The sequence below is a fragment of the Myxine glutinosa genome, chromosome 3 (assembly GCF_964187855.1).
Source record: "Myxine glutinosa chromosome 3, kmMyxGlut1.1, whole genome shotgun sequence".
NCBI classification, from domain to species: Eukaryota; Metazoa; Chordata; class Myxini; order Myxiniformes; family Myxinidae; genus Myxine; species Myxine glutinosa.
Window position 1 is genome coordinate 165,509,033 of NC_136263.1, and position 17,243 is coordinate 165,526,275.

Below are 17,243 nucleotides of genomic sequence, written 5' to 3' on the forward strand. Positions count from 1 at the left end.
GGAGGCCTAATCTTTCAATGCTCTCACGATAACCTTCATATTCCAGTTAACCTACAAGTGAATAAAAAAAATTATGCTAAATTAAAAAGGTAATGTAGGAATGACAAACTACAGTCTAAAAAAGGTCCTAAACACGATAGGGATGATGTTGGTTTCGAGAGGAGCTAACAGTATTGCCATCACATAACAATCCCTACATCACCGCCTCATTTACACTTCATCAGTTATTGCTTCAAGCTTCTACAAACACTTCACTGGTTACAGCAGTACTTGATTACTCTTGTCGCCACATAATGAGACTGTACAAATTAGCAGCCTGAGTACAATGTTATAATATCAGTACATGATCACCAACTTCTTACAAACTGCATGAACATCTCTAATAACAGCATTCTATAATTATCTCCATTTGTGATTTGTTACTCTAAGTTGATAAAAAAAGAAAAGTAGGAAAGACAACTGAAGCTGCAAGAAGTCCCTGAAATTATACTGGAGCTTCTTATACTTATGCAGAAATGAAATATAGGAGCTTCTCATACTTCTAGCTAGGCCTAGCCATAGACAATAGTATGGAGGCGGTGATGTAGGGATTGTTATGTGATGGCAATATTGTTAGCTCCTCTCTAAACAAACATCATCCCTATCTTGTTTAGGACCTTTTTTAGACTGTAGTTTGTCATCCCTACATTGCCTTTTTAATTTGTCATAAATTTTTTTATTCACTTGTTTCTGTAATTTTTTACAATGTGGAATAACACAATGGTATGGTACTCAGAGGATACCCAATCTCGGAGCAAAAGTGCCAAGATATCTGAGGCAGCAATGTGAAACACTGCACATGTGTTCCTATATTGTCTTACGTAACCCTGACTGTATCTTGCAGCTCTGTCTTATTGCTCGTTTCTCAAAGAGTAATGTCTTCATCCAGCCTCAGGCCACACAAGGACCTGCACTTAGAAATGCCCAAAATTTATGTAGTTATCTAGTTCTGTCAAATCAAGTTGGACTTCTAGTGGAATTTATCATCGGATTTCTCCAAACATCCATATCCTGCACCACTTCCCGAATCTCTGGCAGAGACAGCTTGGTTGCAGCCTTTACCCTCATCCATCCGGCACATACACTGTCTGCCTCTTCCTCTTCTTCCCTCAACCATAGGCAGCATTGTTGATTTCTCCAGACTTTCGTTTTTCAGCCATTCCATGTCAAATCATCAAAGAATCTGCCGTCATCTCTCAGATTTTTGTAAAACTTTGGGAACCAATTGGGACCCATGAAAAACGGCAAGAACTCAAATATTTTTGCTAACAGCCTCTTAATTAGTGAGATACAGACTAACGAACTTTGGACTAATTAGCGCGACGTCGCGAATTCAAATGGCCATATCTCTAAAAGTATAACACCTAGAGAGCTGGTTTTGGTGTCATTTTAAAGGTATTTTCATGCCCTATGAATTTGTCTGGGCAACATTTTCCTACCTCCAACCACAAAAAAGTTATCACAAAATATAAACTTCAATTGTGAATCCCCAAAAAATGTATCCTTCACATTTCCTCAAATTAATCCCAGAGGTACCTTATGATGTCAAGAAGCTTCCACATAAATTTTGTGATGGGCACTCCAATAGTTTCTGAGATATGAGCAATAATGTACATGTACGTATGGCATATAGGTTCGAAAATCAGCATTTGTAATGTATTATACAATCAATAAGTGAGTTCAAGTACACAGTGTTCACTAACCTGACTTAGGTTCACTAACCAATGTCACCGATTTTCTTGGTTTTGGATTTCACATATTTATCTGCAGCAAGTCTCTTTTTTGGAATAGGTGATTCTCCAATCAATCCCAAAGACTCATTCAGTGTATTCAGTTCCATTTCAGGAGAATGAAATTCAAACTCCCCTGAACTGCCTGGTATTGGTGATTCACCTCCACCATCATTGTCCTCACTACTGCTAATAGCGCTGCTGGTCACTGGTAATGGTATTTCACTCTGAGTCTCTACCACACCTGGTTGTCTTTTTGCCAGTTTCTTACGACACTGGGTACAGATTTTCTGTGCACTTTGCAGTTTGAGGCTTGGATGAGCGGCTATGGCTTTTTGGCTAACAGCTCTCAAGTCAGACGACTTTGGTTTTTCATGAGCTCCAAAGGGATTGCAGCAGGATTTCTGCTTCAAGATGAACTTTTCCTTGGCAGTCGTCATTTTTCTGCAGCTCCTTCAGAAGTGAACTGCCAATTTCTGTTGGTGGCAGGCCTAAGCATTACACTAAGCCAACTTGGACTTTCCCTGGGGATCTTAGACTGTGAAAGTTGCATCACCTCGACTTACCCACATGGGAAATCCCAGTTGGAATTCCCCAGATGAGAATTCCCCTCAGGCCCAGTTGAAAATGAAAGTATATGATACTTCAAAGCAATTGATGGTTGTTCCCTGTGTTCCCTGTCATGGCTAGGTTAGAATGATTGTATAATACATTACAAATGCTGATTTTCGAACCTATATGCCATACGTACATGTACATTATTGCTCATATCTCAGAAACTATTAGAGTGCCCATCACAAAACTTATGTGGAAACTTCTTGACATCATAAGGTACATCTGGGATGAATTTGAGGAAATTTGAAGGATACATTTTTTTTGGATTCATGATTGAAGTTTATATTTTGTGATAACTTTTTTGTGATTGGAGGTAGGAAAATGTTGCCCAGACAAATTTATAGGGCATGAAAATACCTTTAAAATGACACCAAAACCAGCTCTCTAGGTGTTATACTTTTAGAGATATGGCCATTTGAATTCGCGACATCGCGCTAATTAGTCCAAAGTTCGTTAACCTGTATCTCACTAATTAAGAGGCTGTTAGCAAAAATATTTGAGTTCTAGCTGTTTTTCATGGGTCCCAATTGGTTCCCAAAGTTTTACAAAAATCTGAGAGATGACGGCAGATTCTTTGATGATTTGACATGGAATGACCCTTTTTTGCATGTATGATGTGTCCAAACTATAACAGTTTCTGTTTTAGCATCAGTGCTTCCAATGTACACCTGAACCTTTATATACATACTCGTAAAAAGGCCTTCATCTACAGCTTGATGAAGTCCTGCTCTAAACTCTATGCTGGCGCCCCAGTGTCACACCTTTCTCAGGTTGAAGCCGTGTAAACTAAGGAATTATAATTGATAATTATAATATTCATAATAATTGGAATCTTTCTTGATGCAGCTGAGTAACTCGACCGATCATTATCACATCGCAGACATGTTGGTGGTCACTGTCTTCTCCCATCTCCTTTCTGGTCTAGTACCAGGCCGTGAGCCAGATAGGATCAACGTGCCCCCCCCCCCCCCCCTCTCCCACAACAGAACAAAATTGTATTTTTCTGAAGCCTTGACATGTACTGAACATGAATTGAAATTTAATGGCAACATTTAAATTTCAGTGATACACTAACTATCTGAGCTCTTTTAAGGGAGGTACCATAAAAATGAGAATTGTGGCTCTGCGTTGAACGTGAATTCCGAACCAGAGTAAACAGATGATTTTTAAGAATCTCAAAATATTCTCAAAGGCAAAAGTTATTGTGACACACAAACAACAAACAGAATCAGTGTTAAACATTTACTGCCACGAATGAAATGTTATTACATGGAAAGACAAATGTTTCAAGGTGTGGTAACGATCAACAGTCCATAAGAACAGCGCACCTGGCATATGCAAATGAGCCACAACACAAGAGGGGGTTCACAAGCAAGTTCACACGGTCAGTGGCGAGTGTGTCCACCTTGTGCATTGATGCAAGCCTGTCACCTTCGCCTCATTGAGGCCACGACACGTCGATGAAAGTCCTGGGGAAGATCATTCCATATCAACAACAACAACAACATGCATTTTAAGGCAATTTTCCCCGCTAGAGCGGGGGTTAGCCTTGCGGTCCCCATGACGATCTTCTCCATTTTGCCCTGTTTTCTGCATCTCTCCTTGTTAACCCCCTTGCCCACATTTCTTCTTCCACCATCTTTAGCCAAGTCTTTCTCGGTCTTCCCCGTCCTCTACTTCCTTCTACATTAACTTCCATCACTCTTCTCAACCAGTCACTTTCATCCTTCCTCAATACATGACCAAACCATCTCAACCTGTTCCTCTTCACAGCATCAATCACAGGCAATATTCCCATCATCTTTCGCAATTCATCATTTGTCCTCCTCTCTCTCAACGATACTCCGCACATCCATCGAACCATTCGCATTTCCACCCTTTCCAGCCTTCGTTGCTGCTCTACGTTCATTACCCATGTCTCGCTCCCATAAATCATAACACTTCTCACACATGCAGTATACACCTTTCCCTTCAGCTTCAGCGACACTCCTCCTCATCAGCACGCCACTCAGTTCCCGAAACTTCTTCCATGCACATCTCACTCGAGCAACCGTTGCCGAGTCTGATCCACCTTCTCCATTCAGCATGTCTCCGAGGTAGCAAAATGTTTTCACACCTTCCAGCTTCACGCCATCTCCAAGATCCAACTCAACATTTCCTCCATCTGCAGCTCCCTCTGCGCACACCTTACATTTGAATGTAGCTGCCACATTGGTTAATGACCCTCTCAGACCACTACATTTTTGATGAACCCACTCAGCGCACATTGTACACTGAATGGAGTTCACTCCGACACCCTTCCTGCACACAGCACACGGCCACTTCCCAGTTCTTTCCACCTCACCACATGCTTTACCACTTGCCATCACCTTTGTCTTTCCGATATTCACCTTCAGACCTTTTGTCTCCATACATTCCTTCCACTTGTTCATCTTTTCCTTCAGTCCATCCATACTTTCCGCAATCAACACCAGATCATCTGCATACAACAACTCCCACGGTAAACCCTCCTTTACGTTCTGAGCCAGCACCTCCATCACAGCTACAAATAGTAGTGGACTTAGTACCGACCCCTGATGCACTCCCGCCTTCACCTCAAACTCACCACTGTTCCCGTCCTTCGTCCTTACAGCTGTGCGTGCTCTTTTGTACATTGCCATCACTACTCTGATCAACCATTCCTCCACTCCTAACTTCCTCAATGCCCATGTCAATACTTTGCGTGGAACCCTATCGAATGCTTTCTCCAGATCAACAAACCCAAAAAACAACTTCTTCCTCTTATCCATGTACTTCTCCTGCAACTGCCTCACAATGAAAAGCGCATCTGTCGTTCCTCTTCCTGGCATAAATCCAAACTGCATTTCGTCGATCTTCACTTTCTTCCTTATCCTCCTTTCCAACACCCTTTCCAATACCTTCATTCCATGCTCCAATAACTTTATCGCTCGGTACGAGCCACACTCCAGAGGGTCACCTTTCCCTTTGTATAGAGGGACGAGGGTACTCAGTTCCCAATCCACTGGAATGCGGCCTTCTTTCACCACCAGATTACAGATCTCTGTCATTCTCTTCACACCCCAACTTCCTGCTGCCTTCAACATATCTCCCACAACTCCCGTCGGCCCTCCCGCTTTTCCACTCTTCATTGCTTTTATCGCTTCCTCAACTTCCTTCTCAGTTATCTTCTCTGCCGGTCCTAAAACTGGGTTACTCTCTATGTTGCCATCCCATTCATTCTCTGTATTCAACAGCATTTCCATATATCTTTTCCATCTTCCTTTAATTCCATCTGGGTCGACAACGATTTGTCCCACTTCATCCTTCAAGCAACTCACCCCCATCACATCACACCTCTCTTTCGCTATGTGCTTTGCAATCCTGAATACTGCTTTCTGACCCTCTTCCGAATCCAAGCGTTCTCCGAACATTTTCCTACATGCCTCCTGCGCCTTTGCTACCTCTTTCTTTGCAGCCTTCCTGGCTGCCTTATAACTTTCATGCTCTGCTGTTTCTGCTCCCGTACCCTTCGCCTTCTGCCACTCCTTGAACTTCTTCCTCTTCTCGTCAATCCTCTTTCCAACTTCAACATCCCACCACCATGTTTCCGAGTGCCTCGGTGGTCCTTTTGTCCATCCACATACCTCACCAACGGCTCCCAACAGACTAGCTTTCATTGACATCCAACCACTTTCAAGCTCAACCACATCATCCTCTACCCTACTCAGCCTCTCTTTTAATGCCTCCCTTACTGTCACCTCTTTCAACCTCCACACCTTCATTCTCGGTTGGTACTTCACCCGCCGAGCTCTCCTCGCACCTTTCACCCTTATGTCGCAGACAACCAAGTGGTGCTGTGAAACAGCCTCCTCCCCCGGGATCACCTTTGTGTCCCGGAGGTGCCCCCTATCTCGCCTACGCACCATCAGGTAGTCAACGGTTGTCGTCGACCCACCTGACGTGTATGTAACAAGCTTATTGTCCTCTCTCTGGAACTGAGTATTACAAATCAGCTCCATCAGCAAACTCCAAAATCCTTTCACCTTCTCCATTTCTCACACCATATCCGTAACCCCCATGAACTCCCTCAAAACCGTCCATACTCCTTCCCACATGTCCATTTAGGTCTCCTCCCACCACAACAACTTCCTCATCTTTCACGTTTTCCATCAGCTTCTCTATCGCACACCAGAACTTGTCCTTCTCTTCATCGCTTCGACCAACCTGCGGAGCATATCCCGAGATGACGTTCACCAAGAGCTTTCCAATCATCATTTTCACCATCATCAACCTATCACTCACTCTAGTCACACTCACCACACTGTCTACAAACTCCTCAGAAAACAGGACACCAACACCATTCACGCCCTCCGGGCACCCTTGCCACACAAACTTGTATTTCTGTCCCTGCCTACCCTTCACCATTCTCACACCACTTCCCTTCCATCTCGTCTCTTGCACACAACATATGTCCACTCTTCTTCTGACCAATACTTCCACCACTTCTCCTGATCTCCCTGTCATTGTCCCTACATTCCATGTCCCAAACCTCAGAAACCGATCTCCACTTCGGGCTGTACCCTGCCCATATGTACTTGTGATTGTCATGGTTCTCTTTTTGAGGCAATGTTTTCATGGCCGGATGCCCTTCCTGACGCCAACCCTCTTAGTCGTCTCTTACGACACGCAGGGATACGGTGTACCTATTCTGACCAGGGTACACACTGTGAAACGTTTAAAACATGTAAATTCTGGGGGGGGGGGGGAGGGGGGGCGTCAGCATCACGGCTGCGGTTTAAACATATTCCAGCAATATCCAAACAGAACCATGAAAAAAAAAAAAAAAAAAAATCCAATCAATCCGGGAAAAGTCTCCAAGCAAGAACGTGGATTTGAGAAGGAAGGAGCAGAGGCGGAAGAAAACGAGATACAGGGGGCGGGGCACAAGCCGAGATGAGGAGGAGAGCGAACAAGCACGTGTCCGTGAGGAGAGAAAGAATCAATATACAAGTACACATACATTCAAAGTACACCGCCCCATGCCAAATAATTAAATATGCTGCAGCGCGGCATTGCCGGGGCGCCTCTGGCGCCCGGCAATACCGCAGTGCAGCTCATTAAGGCTGCATTGGGAGGGAGGGGTGTACACTAATTGATTGATTAATTGTATAATTAAAATCAATAAAAGATTATCACAAAATATTTTCATAATCAATTGGCTAATCGCATAACTAAACCACTAGTGCTTCATCCGAAGATGTATCTTTTAGAAATTTAATTAAATAAGTCATTTATAAAAAATTAAATAATTAATTGATTACTCAATAAATAATTAATCGATTAATCAATAAATAATTAATAGATGAAATGATTAATCAATAAATCAAAAATATCCTTGATAGCCACATCACTTGGTCACTCATGTCCAAATATTAGCTTTCCAGCTCAAAAGGTGCCTGAGATATTGGCCAAATGAGAAAGAAAATAAATAAATGATTAATAATGAAAATAAATAAATAATAATCATAAAAAAATTAAATTATTAATCAATTTGGTCAGAGAACACATAAACTACCACTATTTCATCAGAATCTGTAACTTTAAAAAAAAAAATTTTTTTGTCATTAATCGAATAATTAAATAATTAATCGATTAATTGATTAATTAATAAATCAAAAATATCCTTTGCAGCCAAATCACCTGGTCATTGGCATGTCCAAATATCAGCTTCCTAACTCAAAAGGTGCCTGAGTTAATAATGGTCAGAAGAGAAATGAAATTTAATTAATTAAATAAGTACTTAATTAAACGCTAATAATTAAATAACTCCTCAATTAATTGATTATTCAAAAAACAAAAAATACCGTATTTGACAAAGGACTTGCTCACTACTGTGCCGAAATTTCAGCTTCCTAGCTCAAAGGATGGCTGAGATATCGTCCGGACAACCAAGAAAGAAAACAAACAAACAAGAAAACAAACAAACAAGAAAGAAACCAGAGTGAAAACTGAGTACTCTCTTTCAGCGTGCGTCACTGCCGAGCCCCCTTTGGTGCCCGGCAATGACGATTTGCAATGCCTGGAGATGGCATAGGAAAGGAGCGGTGTACAATAATTATTTGTCTCGGGAGGTGAGGTGAGGGGGAGAAAACAAAATAAAAGAAACAAGCAATACAGCGAAGGAAATAACCCAAACCGACAAAACACCGACGGGGGGAGGGAAGCCCCAAGTTACCAGGCCGCGCACGAGGTACGACTCAGAAAACGATTAACTACACACAAGTTTGCACGAACCACAAACCAACACCAACTAGAAACCCACAATAACACGTACACAGCAAAATAACCAGTGGAAATTTGGCAAAGACAAGAATGGGAAAACACTCAAACTTCGATGCCGTGGAGAGCTCGAAGTATGCCTCACTCGCCCGAGGAACCGGAAGTCCTACCGTGCGACGTGGTCGTCTGGTTGTCTGGCCTTTAAAATTGAACATTGCTGGCCATTTTTCTCGAATGTCATGCTTCTTGCAAATTTCGTGCAATTCGAACAACAACTGCTTGATTGCATTTCTTCGACCATTTTAACACACTCTTTCTCTGGTTCAAATCCAAAAATTCATTCACAAGATTACCAATGAAAAAATTCCATGTCACAATAACTTTTGCCTCTGAGTATAATTGAATAGGTGCATATTATATATTAAAGTAAAGTCTTATTTCCTTGTGCTTCATCCTTTATGTTTCGTAGGTTGATATCTTATTCATTGATTTGGTTTGTGGACTTTGAGTGGCTTCACCAATACCTGTCATACCTGTCATACATACGGATGTAGTTCTGTAGAGCATCATCTGCTCGTGTTGCGTTCAAGGTATCTGTGGAGGGAGAGTGTAATGCATCATTCAGCACTTTTCTTGATCGTTATGGCAGTGATGCAAGCACCTCGTCATCACCTTGGTCTGTGATGTATCGTAACAGCAACAATCTTTCTAGGAGCTCCAACATAACTTTGTGGCAATGCATGGCTCTGTCATAATGTTTTCCAGAGATAACTTCCTCAAAAGAACCTGAAGCAATCAAGCCTGCTTCAAGCAAAATGTTAGAGAGGCCCGATCCATACATCTTCTTGCCAATCATCTTCATATAATCGCATGCCAAGTGGAAAGTTCCTGTCATGATAATGTGTCATGATAATGTCATGATAATGTCTTGGTAATCCCAGACGAGAGGATATGCCTTCATCGACACACCTAGTTTGAATGTTGTAATTGTGTAAGGTTGGTTGACCTCCATGGTGACTTTTTCAGCATACCTGAGACACTCCTGCACTTTCTTGTAATCGGTGATTGGACTAGCAATGGCAGGGTAATCGGCGATGGTCGTCAGACTTTCTGGTGTTCTGTCAGTGAGAAAGAAGAAACTTGACCATCCAGGAACTTCTTGTTGTGACATGCAACTTCTCATCCAAATCAGCACCCACAACCAAATCAGTTTACCTCCACACGAAATGTTTACGATAGGAGTGACTCCGCCTGTATAATTTTTTATTCATAATTATGACGTCATAGGTGCGTTAATTATGACCTCATAATTCAACAAGTACAACGCTTGAACTGATCAGTTTGAAATTTATTGAGCATGATCTATGCAACAATTATATTAGAGAATATAAATTTATGATGTCATCGCTCACGTGCTCAGTGGTGAGTTTGAGGTGAAGGTGGGAGTGCATCAGGGGTCGGTACTAAGTCCACTACTATTTGTAGCTGTGATGGAGGTGCTGGCTCGGAACGTAAAGGAGGGTTTACCGTGGGAGTTGTATGCAGAAAGTATGGATGGACTGAAGGAGAAGATGAACAAGTGGAAGGAATGTTTGGAGACAAAAGGTCTGAAGGTGAATATCGAAAAAACGAAGGTGATGGCAAGTGGTAAAGCATGTGGTGAGGTGGAAAGAACTGGGAAGTGACCGTGTGCTGTGTGCAGGAAGGGTGTCGGAGTGAACTCCATTCAATGTACAATGTGCGCTGAGTGGGTTCATCAAAAATGTAGTGGTTTGAGAGGGTCATTAACCAGTGTGGCAGCTACAGTCAAGTGTAAGGTGTGCACAGAGGGAGCTGCAGATGGAGGAAATGTTGAGTTGGATCTTGGAGACGGCATGAAGCTGGAAGGTGTGTAAACATTTTGTTACCTCGAAGACATGCTGAATGGAGAAGGTGGATCAGACTCAGCAACGGTTGCTAGAGTGAGATGTGCATGGAAGAAGTTTCGGGAACTGATTGGTGTGCTGACGAGGAAGAGAGTGTTGTTGAAGCTGAAGGGAAAGGTGTATGCTGCATGTGTGAGAAGTGTTATGATTTATGGGAGCGAGACATGGGTCATGAATGTAGAGCAGCAACGAAGGCTGGAAAGGGTGGAAATGCGAATGGTTCGGTGGATGTGTGGAGTATCGTTGAGAGAGAGGAAGACAAATGATGAATTGCGAAAGATGATGGGAATAGAGCCTGTGATGGATGCTGTGAATAGAAACAGTTTGAGATGGTTTGGACATGTGTTGAGGAAGGATGAAAGTGGCTGGTTGAGAAGGGTGATGGAAATGAATGTAGAAGGAAGTAGAGGACAGGGAAGACCGAGAAAGACTTGGCTAAAGATGGTCGAAGAAGAAATGCGGGCAAGGGGGTTAACAAGGGGAGATGCAGAAAATAGGGCAAAATGGAGAATATTGTCATGCATGTTATGCAATGTCATGGGGACCGCAAGGCTAACCCCCGCTCCTGCAGGGGAAAAAAAACAAAAAACAAAACCTTTAGAGGCCATTTTTCCCCGCAAAGCGAGGGTTGGCCTTTTTCGGGCACCGTGGTTATTGTTGTTTTTGTTGGTCTCCTTTTTGAAGCGATGTTTTATGGCCGGATGCCCTTCCTGCCGCCAACCCTGTTTTTTTTTTTGTTTTGTTTTTTTGTATACTGAATCGAGGCTCGTGAAAGAGCTAACATTTATTTCACAAACAAATCAACCAGACAAACAAAATATACAAAAAGAGGGAGCGGAAGACAAGATGGGGAGAGAAGGGGAAGCGCACAACCACAACATTTGAGAGCAGGGAGAAGTGTGGGAGGGAGAGGGCTTGGGGGCAGGAGGCGTGGGAAGGGGAGGTATAAAACACAAGGGGACCGAAATTAGCGGGGGTAGAAAAGATCAAGGTTTTGGATTGGGGAGGATAAGAGATGGTGGTGAACAGCTGTTTTAAAGACCTGGAGGGTGGAGTGGGATTGAAGAGAGTGAGGGAGTTTGTCCCAGAGGTGGGAGAAAAGAGGAATGAAGGAGTGAAGGTGAGCAGAAAGTCTTGATTTTGGCAGTTTAACCATAAGAGGGTTGCAGGCAGATCTTGTGCGACCTGTCGGAATATTTGGGGGACAGAGCCCAGAGAGGGCTGGGGGAGCAAGGCCACAGAGGAGTCGGTAGAAGACGGAAAGACCACCAAACCTGCCTGCGGTGAGTGAGTGAAAGACCCTTGGAGTTAGCTTCATCGCCGGAGATTCCAATGATTCTGAACGCTTTGGTTTCAACAGCGTGAAGACGGGCTAGGTGTGAGGCAGGAGCACCAGACCAGAGGGGAGAGCAGTATTCCATAGAGCTGCGGATGAAAGCCTTGTATGTGGTGAGGAGCTCAGGTGTGCCAAGGAAGGACTTAGCACGACGGAGGATGCCCAGTCGGCGACTGGCTTTGGAGGCCAGATTTGAAATGTGGTTTTCCCAGGAAAGATCATGGCAAATAGTGAGACCCAAAAGCTTGAGTGACAGAACTTCTTGGAGAGGATTATTCAGAAAGTGGATGGAAGGGTTTTCCAGTCGGTCTTTTCGGAGAGACATCGTAAGAGTGTGAGATTTATCAGGATTGAAAGACATGTTCCATTTGTTTGCCCAGTCTGTGATTTTGTCCAGGTCTGCAGAGAGTGAGGAGGCTGCAGACTGCCGATCTGAGGGATGAGGAATGGAGCGACAGAGAGTAGAGTCGTCAGCAAAGAGATAGAGAGGATTTTCAAGAGAGTCAGAGAGATCATTGATGAAGACCAGAAAAAGCACAGGGCCCAGAACACTACCTTGGGGAACTCCAGCCTGAACAGGAAGAGGAGATGAGAGAAACCCATTCAGGGCCACATGTTGACTACGACCAGAGAGGAAGTCCGCCAGCCATGCATGGAGATTTCCATGGATACCAAAGGAGGAGAGTTTGGTGAGCAGAGCAGGGTGCCAGACCGTATCGAAGGCACGTGAAATGTCAAGGGAGACAGCTCTAATTTCCTGTTTGGCGTTGAGGACCTCCATCCATTGTTGAGAAAGCAGAAGCAGCATGTCCAGAGTAGATTGACCAGGTCTGAAACCAAATTGATGATCAGAGATCAAGCCATTGGTCATCAGATCAGAGATCAGAGATCACGACAAACAGGGATTTACCAGTGAACTGGTAATCAATTAGCCGACCTCGGAAGGATGACAGGCTGAGTCAACCCCCCTGGCGTTAATTCAGCGATCGACCGGGATTCGAACCCAGGGAAAATGGCCTTAAAATGCCTGTTGTTTTTGTTGCTCACATGGTCGAGCAGCCATATTGGATCAAAGAAGAAGAAAAAACCTTCAAAAACAGAAGAGTTGGCTCACACAAAGTTGACTGCGTAGGGTAAGTATTCTATGAATACCATCTAGTTTGATTAATGTGTCTAAATAAGCTGTTCTGAATAGTGTTATGTTTTCTCTGAAATGTCCACCTGGAAAATAAAAAATATTTGAACATTTGGGTAAACTGCCTTTGGTATCGAAGGAAAATGAGGATGTAGCCACTCAAAGTCCACTAACCGAATCATTGGACATGATATCAACCTACAAAACAAACAGAATGATACATAAATAAATAATCTTTAATTTGATATCTAATATGTGGATATTCAATCATTTTGAGTAGCATCTTTACTCTGGTTCGGAATTCATGTTCTCGACGCAGCGCTGCGATTCTCATTTTTATGGTTCCTCCATTAAAATGGTTCAATTAGTTAGTGTATCCCTATATTTTCATTGCTAACATTGCATTTCATGCTCAGGACATCTCAAGGCTTCAGGAAAATGCAATCTTGTTTAATTGTGGGTGAGGTTGGGGCGGGGGGCGGGGGGGAAGGGGTGCACGTTTACCCGATCTGGCCCACGGCCTATACCCTCTGCTCCTTCTGCGCTCTCTAACCCCTCTCCCCAGCTAAAGTAGTCTGTATGCATTCTGCCAGTCACCCCCTCCCCCTGCTGAAACTCCCAAATTGCAGAGCCGCTGCTCGGCTTCACTCACTTGTTCCTCTTTTTTCCCCTTCTGTGGACCAAAATTTCCCCAGTCTCTTCAATCTCGTTCTTCCTTCTAGTGATTCAAGACTGCTGTTCACCACCATCTTGGGTATATCCCCGATCCACAGATATTTTCTATCCTGAATAATCCTCCCGAAGCAGTTCACTGAAGCCGACTTGCAGGCTGACTCTTTGCGAGTTTCCAGTGTTTTTCTGCCAATTATCTGATTGTAAGTTTGCCGCTGTATCCATCCTCTTCGCCCCCTGTCCTCCCCCTTGCCATCATTCTTCCACACATCCTTTATTTCTGCAAGTCTCCCTTTACTTTGGTCCTCAACCCTGCTATTAGTGTGTGTCCTCCCCATCCCCCTTCTCTTCCTGCTTTTCTTTTTTGTGCTATTTCATTGTCCATTGTGTCTGAGTCTCGACACTTTATTCAAAAACACAATCCATTGCAAACTTTGCTGTGTCCTTTCTGTTTCATGTGATTGCCATCATTGTGGAAACACTTGTTTCGGCCCATAAAAGACTCTCAGTGCTTAGCAAACCCATATCCATGCTGCCCACATCATTCCTCCAACCACTGGTTGTAAATGTTCCACAAGAGAGTGTTCAAATTGAGATAAAATATATATCGCTTTACTTGTGAATTCCCCACCACTGCCCATTTTCGGGTGAATCCTGAAAAAGAAAAGTTGCAATGAAACCCCTTTCCCTCAATCAATATCCCAGTACTTAGCCTTCAGGTTGTCGGAATAAATTCTTCCCACATTGTTATCACCCGCATGCACCACAACAAATGTCCTTGCACCATGACTCAACGCAACATCATCCACTAATTCATCGATATCCCTCACCCCATCCCTCTGAAATAAAACAAATTCCCATTGTTTTTTTTTATTTATCCTTGTCACACAATGGACTGTCCAGATGGGACAAATAGGTCCTGCTGATGGGACATATAGCCTCATCTCCAACAAAAAAGGTCTCCTTGTCTTCCCTCTCTCTAATGGCCACCACACTCTCAATGCGCACCTGCCGCACTCACGCCACTGCCCGCATCATCACACCCCAACAATCACATACAGTCACGTGAAAAAGTAAGTACACCCCATGTAAAGTTTTGACTTTTTCAACATATTTCAACATACAGCTATTTGATCTTCATTTCAACAATATTGATATATAAAGATGATATAATATAACAAATATGAAACATTTACATTTTGTAGTCCATTGTATAATTTAAATAAAGATGAATGCAAATTTCGCATGTGGAAAAAGTAAGTACACCCTTGGCTCTAATAGGTGGTATTGCCCCCTTTGGCAGAAACAACCTCAAGTAGGCGTTTCTTATAACTATCTACCAGTCTCTGACATCGACTGGGAGAAATTTTTGCCCACTCCTCCATGCAGAATTCTTTCAGCTGTGTGATGTTTGAGGGGTTTCTTGCATGCACAGCTCGTTTCAAATCCCCCCACAACATCTAGATGGGATTTAGATCCGGGCTTTGACATGTTGTAAATATGTTGAAAAAGTCAAAACTTTACATGGGGTGTACTTACTTTTTCACATGACTGTACATGCAGTGCCCCCATCAGCACCCGCATCTGCAGCACCTCCAAAGCCAACCGCAACTCCACTGCCGTTATCTTGATTTGAAGCACCCCCGACGTCGTCATTAACCGCTCCACCCCAACCTGCACATTCTGTAACCCGACCGCCGCTCACACTCCCACTCTTATCCACCACACCGAGACACGTCCTCGCCCATCATACTCGGTCCATCACCCTTCCCCTCTATACCCCCATCTCGGAATATATTATTAGCACATGCACCACAACAAATGCCCTTCCACTTTGACCCACAAAATGCCATCCACTAGTCCATCAATATCCCTCACCCTATCCTTCAGAAAAAAATTTTAAAACCTTTTATTTTCGATCCCTGCTGTAGAATGTATAGTCTGCATACCCAATGGTGTCATCTCCAGCATAAACCAGCACAATCCACACTCACACTGTCATTCATACCCTCCACATCCCCATATGTAAATACATGTTCCATTAGAGATTATTCAAATTGGTAAAAAAAAATTTTTATTGAAAATTAAATCGGGTGTTGGTATCACTTCCTGTGCTATAAACCATTCAGAAAAATCAACCTGTCAATTCGCGTTTGCTGCTTTAACATTCAATAGGTCCTGCTGATTGGAGCTTCCAGCACCTCCAGAATTGATGGACATACAGACCCAGGATTTGATGGAAAAAAATTTGAATAATTTTATTTTACCTGCAATTACACTGATAAGATAAGATGTCATGTTAGTGATGTCATGTCATAAGATGTCAATCGACTCTTGGGGTGATAAAGCCGTTGTGGAGGATGGTGATGTTTAAACGTCTCAAAAGGGCATGGCCATGGTTGGCGCAATTTCCAAACGGCAGTGTCAGTACCAGATTAGACTTATTTATTTGGGGAGATTGAATACACCTGCAGTCTATGATGCTGAACGTGCATGTTATGAATTTGGGGAGTCTGGGTTCATCGATAGTGCTTTTGGCCTCAGATGAGGCTGTGGGCATCTTGATTGCCAATTTCCAGTAATATTTTCTGAAATTGGCACTGATGGCCTAATCCCTTTCGGGATAATCTCATAGGTACAGGACTTTAATAATGAATTGACCAAGGTTGTTGGATCAGCATGTACCATTGTACCTACATGTTTGCGGTGTTTTTTTGCAGCCTTTGCACTGCTGTACGTCGTCTATGACTGGACTGAGAAAACGCATAAAGCATCACTTCGTAAGAACCCAGAAGACTATATCAACGATGAATGAAGATCTGTCAATCACTTTTGCCATCCTTGTACCCTGGTACACCCAAAAATGTTTAATTTACCATTTGATGCAGTTTGATGTGCGTGTATGAAATTCATCCAATAGGCATGTGCTGCAAACTATCTTGCAATGCGTTTTTATTGTGGGGAGTTACATTAAAATTGAAAAAGTACTCCCTTGTTTGGTTGTTTTGTTTTGTAAAATTCCCATGTACACAAGTGCTTTAATTCTGAGCAAAAAACAATTTGTAGTGCTGTCAATGTAACATTCATTAGTCAAAGCGTTTACTTTGTGAATGGTGCCAGCATTTTACTAATTTCAACTCATTGTTCTTTCAGCCAGCACGGTTGGCAAAATGGGGGAATTTACTTGTGCTCGAAGGGGGAACCAAAGCTTAAAATACCGGTCCACCAATTTGTTAAAAAGCTAATAGGTTTCATCAATAAATCCTGGGATGGGGTCATGGGAACTAAAATGCAATCACAAGACAGAAATAATCGGACAGCGTGCTTAAATGGCTGTAACACTATCACATTTATTCTTAGCACCAATCCTACTCCAGGCCAGACACATTGTCCAGAGTGCTCCAAAAAGATCTGAACAACTTTGCTTGTTAATATATTTAGTACCACAAACTATACAACGATACCATTTGTTTTATATGATACAGAAACTCATAAAGTTTTCTTTATTTTCA

The 17,243-nt window shown here is 42.9% G+C and overlaps 2 protein-coding genes across 2 annotated transcripts in view; one reads left to right on the top strand and one right to left on the bottom strand.

The window, feature by feature from the left end:
* ANAPC15 (anaphase promoting complex subunit 15) overlaps positions 1-3,867 on the bottom strand; it is a 23,200-nt gene extending 19,333 nt beyond the window's left edge. The window contains exon 1 of the mRNA XM_068109872.2: positions 3,713-3,867. Within this exon, the coding sequence (XP_067965973.2) occupies positions 3,713-3,798 (86 nt within the window). The 5' untranslated portion in view covers positions 3,799-3,867. The remainder of the gene's footprint in view (positions 1-3,712) is intronic.
* The window catches only part of UQCRQ (ubiquinol-cytochrome c reductase complex III subunit VII), a 22,593-nt gene extending 5,875 nt beyond the window's left edge, over positions 1-16,718 (top strand). Inside the window, exon 3 of the mRNA XM_068109873.2 lies at positions 16,452-16,718. Coding sequence (XP_067965974.1) covers positions 16,452-16,546 — 95 coding nt within the window. The 3' untranslated portion in view covers positions 16,547-16,718. The remainder of the gene's footprint in view (positions 1-16,451) is intronic.
* Positions 16,719-17,243: the final 525 nt, after the last annotated feature.